The sequence below is a fragment of the Panulirus ornatus genome, chromosome 7, assembly GCF_036320965.1.
Source record: "Panulirus ornatus isolate Po-2019 chromosome 7, ASM3632096v1, whole genome shotgun sequence".
NCBI lineage: Eukaryota > Metazoa > Arthropoda > Malacostraca > Decapoda > Palinuridae > Panulirus > Panulirus ornatus.
The window spans coordinates 266469-284631 of NC_092230.1; the positions used below are offsets into that span (position 1 = coordinate 266469).

The 18163-nt window shown below is 41.3% G+C and overlaps 2 protein-coding genes across 2 annotated transcripts in view; one reads left to right on the plus strand and one right to left on the minus strand.

Annotated features, from left to right (window-relative positions):
* The window catches only part of LOC139749354 (uncharacterized), a 175935-nt gene extending 167568 nt beyond the window's left edge, over positions 1–8367 (plus strand). Inside the window, exon 18 of the mRNA XM_071663072.1 lies at positions 3761–8367. Within this exon, the coding sequence (XP_071519173.1) occupies positions 3761–3807 (47 nt within the window). The 3' untranslated portion in view covers positions 3808–8367. The remainder of the gene's footprint in view (positions 1–3760) is intronic.
* LOC139749355 (heme transporter hrg-1-like) overlaps positions 1–18163 on the minus strand; it is a 122112-nt gene that overhangs the window by 50373 nt on the left and 53576 nt on the right. The window lies entirely within an intron of this gene.

Genomic DNA, 18163 nt, shown 5'->3' on the forward strand with positions numbered 1-18163 from the left:
AAGAATGTATGTGAGAAATACTTAGAAAAGCAAATGGATTTGTATGTAGCATTTATGGATCTGGAGAAGGCAAATGATAGCGTTGATAGAGATGCTCTGTGGAAGGTATTAAGAATATATGGTGTGGGAGGCAAGTTGTTAGATGCAGTGAAAAGTTTTTATCTAGGATGTAAGGCATGTGTACGTGTAGGAAGAGAGGAAAGTGATTGGTTCTCAGTGAATGTAGGTTTGCAGCAGGGGTGTGTGATGTCTCCATGGTTGTTTGATTTGTTTATGGATGGGGTTGTTAGGGAGGTGAATGCAAGAGTTTTGGAAAGAGGGGCAAGTATGCAGTCTGTTGTGGATAAGAGAGCTTGGGAAGTGAGTCAGTTGTTGCTCACTGATGATACAGCGCTGGTGGCTGATTCATGTGAGAAACTGCAGAAGCTGGTGACTGAGTTTGGTAAAGTGTGTGAAAGAAGAAAGTTAAGAGTAAATGTGAATAAGAGCAAGGTTATTAGGTACAATAGGGTTGAGGGATGAGTCAGCTGGGAGGTAAGTTTGAATGGAGAAAAACTGGAGGAAGTGAAGTGTTTTAGATATCTGGGAGTGGATTTGGCAGCAGATGGAACCATGGAAGCCGAAGTGAATCATGGGGGGGGCGAAAATTCTGGAAGCCTTGAAGAATGTGTGGAAGTCGAGAACATTATCTTGGAAAGCAAAAATGGGTATGTTCAAAGGAATAGTGGTTCCAACAATGTCATATGGTTGTGAGGCGTGGGCTATGGATAGAGTTGTGCGGAGGAGGGTGGATGTGTTGGAAATGAGATGTTTGAGGACAGTGTGTGGTGTGAGGTGGTTTGATCGAGTAAGTAATGTAAGGGTAAGAGAGATGTGTGGAAATAAAAAGAGTGTGGTTGAGAGAGCAGAAGAGGGTGTTTTGAAATGGTTTGGGCACATGGAGAGAATGAGTGAGGAAAGATTGACCAAGAGGATATATGTGTCGGAGGTGGAGGGAACGAGGAGAAGTGGGAGACCAAATTGGAGGTGGAAAGATAGAGTGAAAAAGATTTTGAGTGATCGGGGCCTGAACATGCAGGAGGGTGAAAGGCGGGCAGGGAATAGAGTGAATTGGATCGATGTGGTATACCGGGGTTGACGTGCTGTCAGTGGATTGAATCAGGGCATGTGAAGCGTCTGGGGTAAACCATGGAAAGTTGTGTGGGGCCTGGATGTGGAAAGGGAGCTGTGGTTTCAGACATTATTGCATGACAGCTAGAGACTGAGTGTGAACGAATGGGGCCTTTGTTGTCTTTTCATAGCGCTACCTCGCACACATGAGGGGGGAGGGGGATGGTATTCCATGTGTGGCGAGGTGGCGATGGGAATGAGTAAAGGCAGACAGTGTGAATTGTGTGCATGGGTATATATGTATGTGTCTGTGTGTGTATATGTATGTGTACATTGAGATGTATAGGTATGTATATTTGCGTGTGTGGACGTGTATGTATATACATGTGTATGGGGGTGGGTTGGGCCATTTCTTTCGTCTGTTTCCTTGCGCTACCTCGCAAACGGGGGAGACAGCGACAAAGCAAAATAAAATAATATAAATAAAGATAGAAATAGTAGGTAGGAACTAAATTTAGGCAGGAGCATTAGGTAGAAGTAGTAGGTAGGAGTGTTTGGTAAAAACAATCAGTAGGAACATTATGTAGGAGCTTCTGGAAACACTGTGCTAGTGTTGCCTTCTGTCAGTGGCCCATTAAGGGTGAGGCATAAAGGCAAAGAATCAGCACTAGAGTTCAGTAGTTATGGAGACTCAATTGATGTGGCCATCCTCATGAGTGAGTTCAGGTGGAACAAGCATCAGAGATATGGATAGATAAGAAATATTACTCAAGGATCCCTTCTTCAGAAGTTTCTTCAACTTCAGGACTGCATTTACAATCAGTAGCAGGGAAAAGATGGACTGCATTGTAGTGAGAAGTTCTTTGATGAGATGTTTTGCTGAAGGAACTTTTCACTCATGGTATAACCACAAGTAGGCAGATTCTGGTGATGCCATATATTTGTATGAACCAGTTAATTACCAAATATTTTTAAGTACACCTCCTCCGAGTTCCACTCTGACCGACTAGTTGGATCTCATAATAGGCATAAGTCGGACGCATATCTGCATGGTGTGTAGAACTCGTACACCTGTCAGCATTCTTTTATCTTAGTTTCTATCATGATTATCTCAGTTTTTATCAACCAGCTCTATTATATGATTCTGTAATTTCTTTTTACATTTTACATTTAAGATTTTTAGTTCATATTTCATCATTTGTATTTTTTAATTTTTTTTTTTTTCTGGTCATATGTATGGACAGTCATAAGCCACATAGGTTGTAAGTAGGGGATCAGGTATACCATACTGGGAGATGTTTTACTCACATGGGGCCCCATCTCTTGAACATTTGAGCAACTGAAAGCATAAGTACTCCATTCATTTACATCTGAAGTTGTGAATGCCAGCTGATATAATGTAGCAACTTATAGATTTTAAAAACTCACTTTCAAACAATTTTGTGATGAAAATGCCCTCATAGTCTGGAGAGTTACACAACCAATTAGCTTGATTTTGCAAACTGAGAAAGTGGTGTTCCGAATCTTTAAGTACAATATGCAATGCATATACATATACTTGTGGTCTTAGGTTGTCCGTCATACTTAACTATATGAAAAAAGTACAGTTGCTTATTTAATACTCTCAGTCTATATCATGAAAACTTGGGCCATATACATGGTGAGACTATGTGGTCATAGAATTTACACCTAAGGAAGGTGTTAAGGATTTTTTGTTAGGTGGATGTAGGAACATTAAGCAGGAGCATTAGGTAGAAGTAGTCAGTAGGAACATTAGGTAGGAGCCTCTGCAAACACTGCATTAGACTTTCCCTCAGCCAGTGGCCTGTTAAGGGCAAGGCACTAAAGGCTAAATACTGGCACTGGAGTTCACTAGTTATTGAAAGTCCATTGCAGTGGCTACCCCCGCAAGGGAGTTCCAGAAGGGAACAGGCATCAGAGATATCATTAAATAGATAGGATGTAGCTTGACATTTGCAGCCTTAATGATCATGGCAGTTGATAAACTTGAAGCCCAAACAGCAAACCAAACCATCATGAAAGCAAAGTAGATATTTTTTAAACAGACTCATTATCGATTACATCCACTTTTGAGATATAAGAAACAAAGAAGATTTGATGAGATATTTTGTGCATTCATTAAAAGACTTTGTAAGTGATGTGACTTGCTTAGATTAGAAAATGGATGTCAAAAGAAAAATTAGGATTACTTCAGCAGGAACACATATATACAAGTTGGGAAACAGATGAAAAATAGAATACAGATATACTTATAATGTATCCCTGGGGATAGGGGAGAAAGAATACTTCCCACATATTCCCTGCATGTTGTAGAAGGCGACTAAAAGGGGAGGGAGGGGGGCTGAAAATCCTCCCCTCTTGTTTTTTTTCAATTTTCCAGAAGAGGGAACGGAGAAGGGGGCCAGGTGAGGATATTCCCTCAAAGGCCCAGTCCTCTATTCTTAACGCTACCTCGCTAACACGGGAAATGGCAAATAGTTTGAAAGAAAAAGAAAAAGACTTATAATGTATGGTTATTTCATGTGTTGTGTTATATCTTTTATCATGTTTTTTCGGGCCAGGAATTCTTGCAAAAATAAGGTCCTGGGGCCGTTATGAATAAATGAACAGATTAATGTTACATTTTCAGATGAAAGTGACTCCTGCTTACTGTCAACTTCTGTGGATGAGTTTTGACAACTGGAGAAAGAAACTGATGCTCCTTAAAAATCATCCTTTTCCTGTTAGTACAAGGATAACAATAACTTGCTTTGTTCAGGGTAAGGCTTTCATACCTAAACATGTTGGGTCATACTATATTGTTGTAATATCAGGTTATATTTTTTATATAAGATATTGTTTGCTTTGCATATAATTTTTATTGAAATTCAGATTAGAACAAGTTAAATGGGCTGTGAACTGATATGTATTACTCCACTTGAGGTTTTCAGCAGAACAGAACTTCAATTTCCTGTCATATGCACAAAGGTATGGGAAAGTAAGAGTTAGGTTTTAATAATCTAACCTGCAAGTGGGTTTCTTTTATTTCATTAGGTTTGTTTTATCTAATAATCCTCTTCATATTGTACTCTAAACATGGTTATGACAGTGTTGGTGATGGATTGCAGATGATAACTTAATTTATTATTATGGATTATTTTCTAAATTTAAAGGCATATACCTTTTTGTGTAAGTGAATGCAGACATGTAAATATTAATACAATGCTTTTTATGACTAACAGATCAAGTTTCTTATACTTCATGCTGTTAGAAAAAGGCCTTGTGAAAGAGGCTCATATGTACAGTAGCTTTTCACATTTGAAAGTCTAGAATTCAAGTGGGTGGTACTGCAAATGTTTTGTCGCATTAAGTTGCAAATTCTAATTGTGAAATTTGGGCAGCATTTTTCGGGTAAATGTTAATACTGTGGTTTTTGTTTTGAATTTTGATCTAAGATGTAAAAACGTTATTACTTTTTTATGCATCGAAATCACTTATGAACAACTGCTAGAAAACGCTTGTGTGCAAATGAGGCTGTGTGTGTTTTTTTGTGCTCTACCTCTTAGAGGTGGGAAAAGCAGTTAAATGTAAAGAAAGATAATACATCAAAATGGTGTTCCTAGATGGTTGCCATCATCAAACACTATGATTATTATATCTTGGCTTCTATATCATGTAGCAGTTTTATTTTAGTGGCTACACCCAGATTTTTAGGGATTGGAGTTCAATTATTAATATTTTCATTTATGGATATGGTGTTCTGAATTATAAGATAATGGCACTAAAAAAATTATTTTGTTGTGATTGAAAATAATCAGCACAGAAATCTGGTTTTTGTATCTCTACAGTTGTCTGGTAATTGAACAGAGTACTTTGTTCTATCTATCAAGCTATCTATATTGCTGATGCCCATTCCATCTGGGAACTCCCATCATGGAGATGGCCGTGGCAAAAGAGTCTCTACTTATCTCTGTCCTTACATGCATCCCTTGCATACAACACTCCATGCATTCTTCCACCATTTCTTTCCCTCAAGTACTCTTCCACTCTATTTCCCCATGTCACAGGTGGTCTTCCTCTCACACCAACTCCTATAATTGTACTTCAGTACACTTTCCTTGTAAACTCCCCATCTTGCATTCTTTTCAAATGTCCATACTAACTCAAAGTATTATGTTTCACCTGCTCTGCCACTCTACAATTCATTCCCTTTGCATTCCATGACATTCCAAAGCTCTCATACATGCAGTCACGTATGAGAAAATATTTTCCGTTTTCCTTTCTTTCATACTTGATTGCCACAGCTCCCTGTCCACATCCAGGCCCCACAGAACTTTCCATGGTTTACCCCAGACATTTCACATGCCCTGATTTAGTCCATTCCCAGCACCCCAGTATACCACATCGCTCCAGTTCACTGTCCCATACACGCGTTTCACCAACCTTCATGTTCAAGCCCTAATCACTGAAAATCTTTTTCACTCCATCCCTCCATCTCCATTTCCTCACTCATTCTCTCCATATGTCCAAACAATTTCAGCACACCCTCTTCTGCTCTTTCAACACACTTTTTTATTACGACACATCGCTCTTAACCATTCATTACTCACTCAATCAAACCAAATTTTATATCCAACACATCCACCCTTCTCCATACATCCCTATCCTATATCCTATGCCATGCATCCATATAATATTGTTGGGACTACTATTCCCTCAAACGTACATGTTTTTGCCTTTCCAGATAATGTCCTCTCTCTTTCCTGTGTGTAAAGAGTTTAGGTATATGTACAATGAAATCACATCAAGAAAATACACAATCATCATATATTTGAATGAATAAGGAGGATGCATACTGCCACCTTGGTCCACTCATCACCCTCCTACACCAGTATTAAGGAAAGTTTACCCCATTTTTGCGTAATTTCTTCATTGATATGTGATATAGAGATATTCTGAGATTCAACATATCTCAAGACGCTTCATGCCTACAATGCAATCATTACAGTTAAGACACCCAACACTTAATACAAAATTGCCCTGCACTGTGCCCACATTGATACATATGCAACATCACTACTTTTTATGATCTGTAGTCCCACCCAGTGAACTTGCCCAGCTTCCTGAGCACTGTGACTTTTGGCACGAAATTCATATTTCTCTGCAGATTATGACAAGATATTAATACTGTACTATAAAATTGTCACCGTCTTGAAGTTCAAAATGCCAAGATATTAATACTGTACTATAAAATTGTCACCGTCTTGAAGTTCAAAATGCCTACCATATACATGAATGGAAATGTTATAGTTTAACTAACTACTCCTGAAAATGTTGGTGAAGCCACCAAAATCAACCCTTAAATCTAAAGCTTTGACAAATATAGTGCTCACTGATGATAGCCATTTTGAAGTAACATTTTGAATGATGATGCTAGTTGCACTTAACAAATCAATTTGGTGTGCTGGGTTAAAAAGTAAAAAGCAGTTGAAAGTGAAGAAGGCTGTGGCATAGATTAAGGATGTGTTTCAGTGATTTTTGTAGGATTTGAGTATTATCATTATTTTCTCATACTTGATCGCTGTTTCCTGCATTAGAGAGGTAGTGCCAGGAAACACTTGCATACACACACATACATATATATGTATATATACTTATACCTACATACATCCCTGGGGATAGGGGAGAAAGAATACTTCCCATGTATTCCCTGCGTGTCGTAGAAGGCGACTTAAAGGGAAGGGAGTGGGGGGCTGGAAATCCTCCCCTTTTTTTTTTTTTCCCCAAAGAAGGAACAGAAAAGGGGGCCAGATGAGGATATTCCCTCAAAGGCCCAGTCCTCTGTTCTTAACGCTGCCTCACTAACGTGGGAAATGGCGAGTAGTATGAAGAAGAAAGACCTACAAACACATGTACATATTAATACTTACTGCCTTCATCCATTTTTGATGCCACCCCGCCTGATAGAAAGCATCATAATTGCATAAAGGATAAGAAAGAAGGTAACACATGCACCTTATTCTCCCCCACACCCGATCACCTCCCTGTGTCGGCAAGGTAGAGCTAGGAAACAGATGAAGAGAGGCCACATCCACTCACATTCATTCTCTAGCTGTCATGTGTAATGCACCAAAATCACAGCTTCCAACCCACTCCCAGGCCCCACAAACCTTTCCATGGTTTAGCCCAGACAGTTCACATGCCCTGGTTTAGTCCATTGACAGCAAATCAATCCCAGTGTACTACATTGTTCCAATTACTCTTTTCCATGCACACCTTTTACCCTCCTGCTTGTTCAGGCCCTGATCGCTCAGAATCTTTTTCACTTCATCCTTTCACCTCAATTTTGGTCTCCTGCTTCTCCTTGATCCCTTCACTTCTGATGCTCATATCCTCTTTGTCAACCTTTCTTCACTCATTCTCTCCATATGGCCAAATCATTTCAGCACACTCTCTTCTGCTTTCTCAACACACTTTTTATTACCATATGGGGAGAAAGAATACTTCCCACGTATTCCCTGCGTGTCGTAGAAGGCGACTAAAAGGGGAGGGAGCGGGGGGCTGGAAATCCTCCCCTCTCACTTTTTTTTTTAATTTTCCAAAAGAGGGAACAGAGAAGGGGCCCAGGTGAGGATATTCCCTCAAGGGCCCAGTCCTCTGTTCTCAACGCTACCTCGCTAATGCGGGAAATGGCGAATAGTATGAAAGAAGAAAGAAAAATCTCTCTTACACTCTTTCATTCCTTATTTGATCAAACCACCTCACACCACATGTTGTCCTCAAACTTTTCATTTCCAACACATCCACCCTCCTCCACACAACCCTAACTATAGCTCATGCCTCATAACTATATAATATTGTTGGAACTACTATTCCTTCAAATATATCCATTTTTGCCCTCTGAAATATTCTCTTTCCACACATTCTTCATCACTCCTAGAATCTTCACCCCTTCCCTCACCCTATGACTCACTTCTGCTTCCATTATTACTTTTTCCATACTTGATCACCATTTCCTGTGTTAGCAAGGTACCATCAGGAAACAGACAAAGAAAGATGCATCCACTCATATACACACACATGTATATATATATATATATATATATATATCTTTCTTTGTTAGGGAGGTAAATGCAAGAGTCCTGGAAAGAGGGGCAAGTATGAAGTCTGTTGGGGATGAGAGAGCTTGGGAAGTGAGTCAGTTGTTGTTCGCTGATGATACAGCGCTGGTGGCTGATTCATGTGAGAAACTGCAGAAGCTGGTGACTGAGTTTGGTAAAGTGTGTGGAAGAAGAAAGTTAAGAGTAAATGTGAATAAGAGCAAGGTTATTAGGTACAGTAGGGTTGAGGGTCAAGTCAATTGGGAGGTGAGTTTGAATGGAGAAAAACTGGAGGAAGTGAAGTGTTTTAGATATCTGGGAGTGGATCTGTCAGCGGATGGAACCATGGAAGCGGAAGTGGATCATAGGGTGGGGGAGGGGGCGAAAATTTTGGGAGCCTTGAAAAATGTGTGGAAGTCGAGAACATTATCTCGGAAAGCAAAAATGGGTATGTTTGAAGGAATAGTGGTTCCAACAATGCTGTATGGTTGCGAGGCGTGGGCTATGGATAGAGTTGTGCGCAGGAGGATGGATGTGCTGGAAATGAGATGTTTGAGGACAATGTGTGGTGTGAGGTGGTTTGATCGAGTAAGTAACGTAAGGGTAAGAGAGATGTGTGGAAATAAAAAGAGCGTGGTTGAGAGAGCAGAAGAGGGTGTTTTGAAATGGTTTGGGCACATGGAATGAGTGAGGAAAGATTGACCAAGAGGATATACGTGTCGGAGGTGTAGGGAACGAGGAGAAGAGGGAGACCAAATTGGAGGTGGAAAGATGGAGTGAAAAAGATTTTGTGTGATCGGGGCCTGAACATGCAGGAGGGTGAAAGGAGGGCAAGGAATAGAGTGAATTGGAGCGATGTGGTATACAGGGGTTGACGTGCTGTCAGTGGATTGAATCAAGGCATGTGAAGCATCTGGGGTAAACCATGGAAAGCTGTGTAGGTATGTATATTTGCGTGTGTGGACGTGTGTATGTACATGTGTATGGGGGGGGGGGGGTTGGGCCATTTCTTTCGTCTGTTTCCTTGCGCTACCTCGCAAATGCGGGAGACAGCGACAAAGTATAAAAAAAAAAAAAAAAAAAAAAAAAAAAAAAAATATCTTTCTTTCAAACTATTCGCCATTTCCCGCATTAGCGAGGTAGCATTAAGAACAGAGAACTGGGCCTTTGAGGGAATATCCTCACCTGGCCCCCTTCTCTGTTCCTTCTTTTGGAAAATTAAAAAAAAAAAAAGAGGAGAGGATTTCCAGCCCCCCGCTCCCTCCCCTTTTAGTCGCCTTCTACGACACGCAGGGAATACGTGGGAAGTATTCTTTCTCCCCTATATATATATATATAAATGCCCCTACATGAACATTTACATATCCATATCAACATATACACATATAGATACATATAAATACACAGACTATATACACATGTACATATTCACACAGACTATATACACATGTACATATTCATATTTGCTTGCCTTCTTCCATTCCCGGTGCTACCCTGCCCCACAGGAAACAGCATCACTAACCCCTGCTTCAGCAAAGTAGCACCAGGAAAACATACAAAAAAGGCCACGTTCATTCACACTCAGTTTCTAACTGTCATGTGTAATGTACCAAAACCATACCTCCCTATAAGCATCCAGGCCCTACATACCTTTCCATAGTTTACCCCAGACATTTCACATGCCCTGGTTCAGTCCTTGCAGCACACCAGCCCCAGTATACCACTTCATTCCAATTCACTCTGTTCCTTGCACACCTCTAACCCTCCTGTATATTCAGACCCCAATTAATCAAAATCTTTCCCACTCCATCCTTCCACCTCCAATTTAGTCTCCCGCTTCTCCTTGTTCCCTCTACCTCTGACACATTTATTCTCTTTGTAAATCTTTCCTCATTCACTCTGTCCATATGTTCAAACCATTTCAGCACACCCACTTCTGCTCTCTCAACCACACTCTTTTTATTTACACACATCTCTCTAACCTTCATTATTTACTCGATCAAACTACCTCACACCACATATTTTCCTCTAGCATTTCGTTTCCAACACATCCACCCTCTTCTGTACAACCCTATCTATAGCCCATGCCTTTTAACCTTATAATATTGTTGGAACCACTATTCGTGCAAACATAACCATTTTTGCTCTACGGAATAACGTTCTCTCCTTCCACACATTCTTCATGGCTCCCAGAACCTTTGCCCCTTCCCCCATCCTGTGACTCAATTCCACTGCTAAATCCACATCCATATATTTAAAACACTTCAATTCCTCCAATTTTTCTCCATTCAAACTTAACATCCCCATTTACTTGTTCCTCACCTCTACTGAACCTAATTACCTTGCTCTTATTCAAATTCACTCTCAACTTTTTCCTTTCACACACTTTTCCAGACTCAGTCACCAACCTCTGCAGTTTCTCACTCAAATGAGCCACCAGAGCTGTATCATCAACGAACAACAACTGACTCACTTCCCAGGCCCTCTCATCCCCAACAGACTGCATACTTGCCCCTCTCTCCAAAACTCTCCAAAATCCCATCTATAAACAGATTAAACATCCATGTGGACATCATACACCCCTGCCACAGACTGACCTTCACTGAGAACCAATCACCCTCCTCTCTTCCTAATCATACATATGCCTTACATCCTTGGTAAAAACTTTTCACTGCTTCTAGCAGCTTACCTCCTGTATCATATACTCTTAAGACCTTCCACAAAGCATCTCTGTCATTCCTATCATATGCCTTCTCCAGATCCATAAATGCTACATACAAATCCATCTGTTTTTCTAAGTATTTCTCAAATGTTCTTCAAAGCAAACACCTGGTCCACACATCCTCTACCACTTCTGAAACCACACTGCTCTTCCCCAATCTGATGCTCTGTATATGCCTTCACCCTCTCAATCAGTACCCTCCCATACAATTTCCTAGGAATACTCAACAGACTTATGCCTCTGTAGTTTGAACACTCACCTTTATCCCCTTTGCCTTTGTACAATGACACTGTATGCATTCCACCAATCCTCAGGCACTTCACCATGATTCATACATACAATGAATATCCTTACCAACCAAATTAACAACACAGTCACCCCTTTCTTGATAAAATCCACTGAAATACCATCCAAACCTGCCGCCTTGCTGTATATCATCTTCAGCAAAGCTTTCTCTACCTCTTCTCTCTTAACCAAACCATTCTCCCTGACCCTTCCCACTTCGCACACCACCCCGACCAAAACACCCTACATCTACTACTATCATCAAACACATTCAACAGACCTTCAAAATACTTACTCTATCTCCTTCTCACTTCATCACTACCTGTAATTACTTCCTCCCTTGCCCCCTTCACTGATGTTCCCACTTATTCTTTTGTCTTATGCATGTTATTTAATTCCTTCCAAAACATTTTTTTTTATTCTCCCTAAAGTGTAATGGTACTCTCTCACTCCAGCTGTCATTTGTCTTCTTCCTCTTGACCTTCTGCCACCTTCTTCTGTATATCTCCCAGTCATTTGCACACCTCTCTTTTCTCTTTCACGAACAACTTTACTTCTTCATCCCACCACTCACTTCCCTTTCTAATCTGCCCACCTTTCACTACCCTTTCTAATCTCCCACCTCCCACCTTTCTCATGCTACATGCATCTTTTGCATATGCCATAACTACTTCCCTAAATACATCCCATTCCTCACCCACTCCCCTCATGTCATTTGTTCTCACCTTTTGCCATTCTACATCCAATCTCTTCTGTTCCTTCCTTGCACAAAAGTCCTTTCCAAGCTCACTTACTCTCACCACTCTCTTCTCGTATCATTCTTGATTTTGCAAGCCTCTACAAATCTTCACCTTTGCCTCCACAAGATAGTGATCAGATATCCCTTGAGCTGCCCCTCTTAGCACATTAATATCCAAAAGTCTCTCTTTTATATGCCTATCAATTAACACGTAATCCATGTATTTCACATATTTACATATGCACACATACATGTACATATACATATATATACATGCATACATATACATACATACATGTCCCTGGGGATAGGGGAGAAAGAATGCTTCCTACGTTTTCCCTGCGTGTCATAGAAGGCGACTAAAAGAAGAGGGAGCAGGGGGCTAGAAATCCTTCCCTCTCTTTTTTTTCATTTTCCAAAAGAGGAACAGAGAAGGGGGCCAAGTGAGGATATTCCTCAAAGGCTAATGCGGGAAATGGCAAATGGTTTGAAAAAAAAACATACTTATACACACACATATACACATTCATACTTGCTTGCCTTCATCCATTCTTGGGGCCACCCCACCCCACAGGAAATAGCATCGCTACCCCTTGTGAGTGAGGTGTAGTGCAAGGAAACAGATGAAGAAAGACATTATCTCCTCACATTCATGCACAAGCTGTCATGTGTAATGTACAAAAACCACAGCTTCCTATCCACATCCAGGCCCACAGACCTTTCCATAGTTTACCTTGGATGTTTCACATGCCCTGGTTCAGTCCATTGATGGCTTGTTGACCCCAGTATACTACATTGTTCCAGTTTACTCTATTCCGTGCACACCCTTCACCCTCCCGCATGTTGAGGCCCTGATTGCTCAAAATCTTTTTCACTCTATCCTTCCATATTCAGTTTGATCTCCCAGTTCTCCTTGATCCCTCCACTTCTGACATAATCTCTTTGTCAACTTTTCCTCTCTTATTCTCTCCATATCCTCTTTGTCAACTTTTTCTCTTTCATTCTCTCCATATGTCCAAACCATTTCAACACAACCTCTTCTGCTCTCTCAACCACACTTTTTATTTCCACATATCTCTCTTACCCTTTCATAACTTAATCAAACATTTAATTTCCAGCACATCCATCCTCCTCTGCACAACCCTGTCTATACCTTACACCTCTCAACCATATAATATAATTGGAACTACTTTTTCTTTAAACGTATCCATTTTGGCTATCCGAGATAATGTTCTATCTTTCCATGCATTCTTCATTGCTCTCGGAACCTGTGTCTCCTCCCTCACCCTATGACTTACCTCTGGTTCCATGGTTCCATTCACTGCCAAGTCCACTCCCAGATATGTAAAACACTTCCCTTCCTCCAGTTTTTCTGGCGCCGGGAATGGATGAAGGTGAGCAAGTATGAATATGAACGTGTATATTTTTTCATTGTTATACTTGATCACCATTTCCCACATCAGTGAGGTAGCACCAGGAAACAGACGAAGAAAGACCCATCCACTCATATGAACATATATATATATGGATTACGTGTTAATTGACAGGCGCGCGAAAGAGAGACTTTTGGATGTTAATGTGCTGAGAGGTACAACTGGAGGGATGTCTGATCATTATCTTGTGGAGGCTAAGGTGAAGATTTGTATGGGTTTCCAGAAAAGAAGAGTGAATGTTGGGGTGAAGAGGGTGGTGAGAGTAAGTGAGCTTGGGAAGGAGACTTGTGTGAGGAAGTACCAGGAGAGACTGAGTACAGAATGGAAAAAGGTGAGAACAATGGAAGTAAGGGGAGTGGGGGAGGAATGGGATGTATTTAGGGAATCAGTGATGGATTGCGCAAAAGATGCTTGTGGCATGAGAAGAGTGGGAGGTGGGTTGATTAGAAAGGGTAGTGAGTGGTGGGATGAGGAAGTAAGAGTATTAGTGAAAGAGAAGAGAGAGGCATTTGGACGATTTTTGCAGGGAAAAAATGAAATTGAGTGGGAGACGTATAAAAGAAAGAGACAGGAGGTCAAGAGAAAGGTGCAAGAGATGAAAAAAAGGGCAAATGAGAGTTGGGGTGAGAGAGTATCATTAAATTTTAGGGAGAATAAAAAGATGTTCTGGAAGGAGGTAAATAAAGTGCGTAAGACAAGGGAGCAAATGGGAACTTCAGTGAAGGGCGCAAATGGGGAGGTGATAACAAGTAGTGGTGATGTGAGAAGGAGATGGAGTGAGTATTTTGAAGGTTTGTTGAATGTGTTTGATGATAGAGTGGCAGATATAGGGTGTTTTGGTCGAGGTGGTGTGCAAAGTGAGAGGGTTAGGGAAAATGATTTGGTAAACAGAGAAGAGTTTAGTAAAAGCTTTGTGGAAGATGAAAGCCGGCAAGGCAGCAGGTTTGGATGGTATTGCAGTGGAATTTATTAAAAAAGGGGGTGACTGTATTGTTGACTGGTTGGTAAGGTTATTTAATGTATGTATGACTCATGGTGAGGTGCCTGAGGATTGGCGGAATGCGTGCATAGTGCCATTGTACAAAGGCAAAGGGGATAAGAGTGAGTGCTCAAATTACAGAGGTATAAGTTTGTTGAGTATTCCTGGCAAATTATATGGGAGGGTATTGATTGAGAGGGTGAAGGCATGTACAGAGCATCAGATTGGGGAAGAGCAGTGTGGTTTCAGAAGTGGTAGAGGATGTGTGGATCAGGTGTTTGCTTTGAAGAATGTATGTGAGAAATACTTAGAAAAGCAAATGGATTTGTATTTAGCATTTATGGATCTGGAGAAGGCATATGATAGAGTTGATAGAGATGCTCTGTGGAAGGTATTAAGAATATATGGTGTGGGAGGCAAGTTGTTAGAAGCAGTGAAAAGTTTTTATCGAGGATGTAAGGCATGTGTACATGTAGGAAGAGAGGAAAGTGATTGGTTCTCAGTGAATGTAGGTTTGCGGCAGGGGTGTGTGATGTCTCCATGGTTGTTTAATTTGTTTATGGATGGGGTTGTTAGGGAGGTGAATGCAAGAGTTTTGGAAAGAGGGGCAAGTATGAAGTCTGTTGGGGATGAGAGAGCTTGGGAAGTGAGTCAGTTGTTGTTTGCTGATGATACAGCACTGGTGGCTGATTCATGTGAGAAACTGCAGAAGCTGGTGACTGAGTTTGGTAAAGTGTGTGAAAGAAGAAAGTTAAGAGTAAATGTGAATAAGAGCAAGGTTATTAGGTACAGTAGGGTTGAGGGTCAAGTCAATTGGGAGGTGAGTTTGAATGGAGAAAAACTGGAGGAAGTGAAGTGTTTTAGATATCTGGGAGTGGATCTGGCAGCGGATGGAAACATGGAAGCGGAAGTGGATCATAGGGTGGGGGAGGGGGCGAAAATTCTGGGAGCCTTGAAGAATGTGTGGAAGTCGAGAACATTATCTCTGAAAGCAAAAATGGGTATGTTTGAAGGAATAGTGGTTCCAACAATGTTGTATGGTTGCGAGGCGTGGACTATGGATAGAGTTGTGCGCAGGAGGATGGATGTGCTGGAAATGAGATGTTTGAGGACAATGTGTGGTGTGAGGTGGTTTGATCGAGTAAGTAACGTAAGGGTAAGAGAGATGTGTGGAAATAAAAAGAGCGTGGTGGAGAGAGCAGAAGAGGGTGTTTTGAAATGGTTTGGGCACATGGAGAGAATGAGTGAGGAAAGATTGACCAAGAGGATATATGTGTCGGAGGTGGAGGGAACGAGGAGAAGAGGGAGACCAAATTGGAGGTGGAAAGATGGAGTGAAAAGGATTTTGTGTGATTGGGGCCTGAACATGCAGGAGGGTGAAAGGAGGGCAAGAAATAGAGTGAATTGGAGCGATGTGGTATACAGGGGTTGACGTGCTGTCAGTGGATTGAATCAAGGCATGTGAAGCGTCTGGGGTAAACCATGGAAAGCTGTGTAGGTATGTATATTTGCATGTGTGGACGTATGTATATACATGTGTATGGGGGTGGGTTGGGCCATTTCTTTCGTCTGTTTCCTTGCGCTACCTCGCAAACGCGGGAGACAGTGACAAAGCAAAAAAAAAAATATATATATATATATATATATATATATATATATATATAATGTTTTTTATTTCATTATACTTAGTCACTGTCTCCCATGTTAGCAAGATAGCTCAAGGAAACAGACGAAAGAATGACCCAACCCACCCAAATGCACATGTATATACATAAACACCCACACACATACATATACATACCTATACATTTCAGTGAACACATACATATACATACGCAGACATATACATATATACACATGTACATATTTATACTTGCTGCCTTTATCCGTTCCCATCGCCACCCTGCCAAAAATATAAAACAGCACCCCCCCAACGCGTTAGAGGTAGTGCTAGGAAAAGACAGCAAAGGCCACATTTGTTCACACTGTCTCTAGCTGTCATGTGTAATGCACTGAAACCACAGCTCCCTTGCCACATCCAGGCCCCACAAAACTTTCCATGGTTTACCCCAGATGCTTCACATGCCCTGGTTCAATCCATTGATAGCACGTCAACCCTGGTATACTACATTGTTCTAATTCACTCTATTCCTAGCACGCCTTTCACCCTCCTGTATGTTCAGGCCCTGATTGCTCAAAATCTTGCTCACTCCATCCTTCCACCTCCAATTTGGTCTCCCACTTCTCCTTGTTCCCTCCACCTCTGACACATATATCCTTTTTGGTCAATCTTTCCTCACTCATTCTCTCCATGTGACCAAACCGTTTCAATACACCCTCCTTTGCTCTCTCAACCACACTTTTTATTACCACACATCTCTCTTACCCTTTCATTACTTACTCCATCAAACCACCTCACACCACATATTGTCCTCAGACATTTCATTTCCAACACACCCACCCTCCTCCGCACATCCCTACCTATAGCCCATGCCTCGCAACCATATAACATTGTCGAAACCACTATTTCTTCAAACATACCCATTTTTGCTCTCCGAGATAATGTTCTCACCTTCCACACATTCTTCAGTGCTCCCAGAACCTTCACCCCCCTTCTTCACCCTTTACTCACTTCCGCTTCCTGTGTTCCATCCGCTGCTAAATCCACTCCCAGATATCTAAAACACTTCACTTCCCCCAGTTTTTCTCCATTCACACTTACCTCCCAATTAACTTGTCCCTCAACCCTACTGACCCTAATTACCTTGCTGTTATTCACATTTACTCTCAGCTTTCTTCTTTCACACACTTTACCAAACTCAGTCACCAACTTCTGCAGTTTCTCACCCGAATCAGCCACCAGTACTGTATCATCAGTGAACAAAAAGTGAATCACTTCCCAAGCCCTCTCATCCCCAACAGACTGCCTACTTGCCCCTCTCTCCAAAACTCTTGCATTCACCTCCATAACAACCTCATCCATAAACAAATTAAACAGCCATGGAAACATCATGCACCCCTGCCGCAAACTGACATTCACTGAAAACCAATCACTTTCCTCTCTTTCTACTGGTACACATGCCTTACACCCTTGATAAAAACTTTTCACTGCTTCAAGCAACTTACTTCCCACACCATATACTCTTAATGCCTTCCACAAAGCATCTCTGTCAACTCTATCATATGCCTTCTCCAGATCCATAAATGCTACATACAAATCCATATACGTACATATAAATATCAACATATACACATGTACATACACACGCAGACTTAATTTTTATTTTCATTATACCTGACTGCTGTTTCCCACTTCAGCGAGGTAGTGCAAGGAAACAGACAAAGAATGACCCAACCACCCATGTACACATATATATTTTTTTTTTTTTTTTTTTTTTTTTTTTTTTATACTTTGTCGCTGTCTCCCGCGTTTGCGAGGTAGCGCAAGGAAACAGACGAAAGAAATGGCCCAACCCCCCCCATACACATGTACATACACACGTCCACACACGCAAATATACATACCTACACAGCTTTCCATGGTTTACCCCAGACGCTTCACATGCCTTGATTCAATCCACTGACAGCACGTCAACCCCTGTATACCACATCGCTCCAATTCACTCTATTTCTTGCCCTCCTTTCACCCTCCTGCATGTTCAGGCCCCAATCACACAAAATCCTTTTCACTCCATCTTTCCACCTCCAATTTGGTCTCCCTCTTCTCCTCGTTCCCTCCACCTCCGACACATATATCCTCTTGGTCAATCTTTCCTCACTCATTCTCTCCATGTG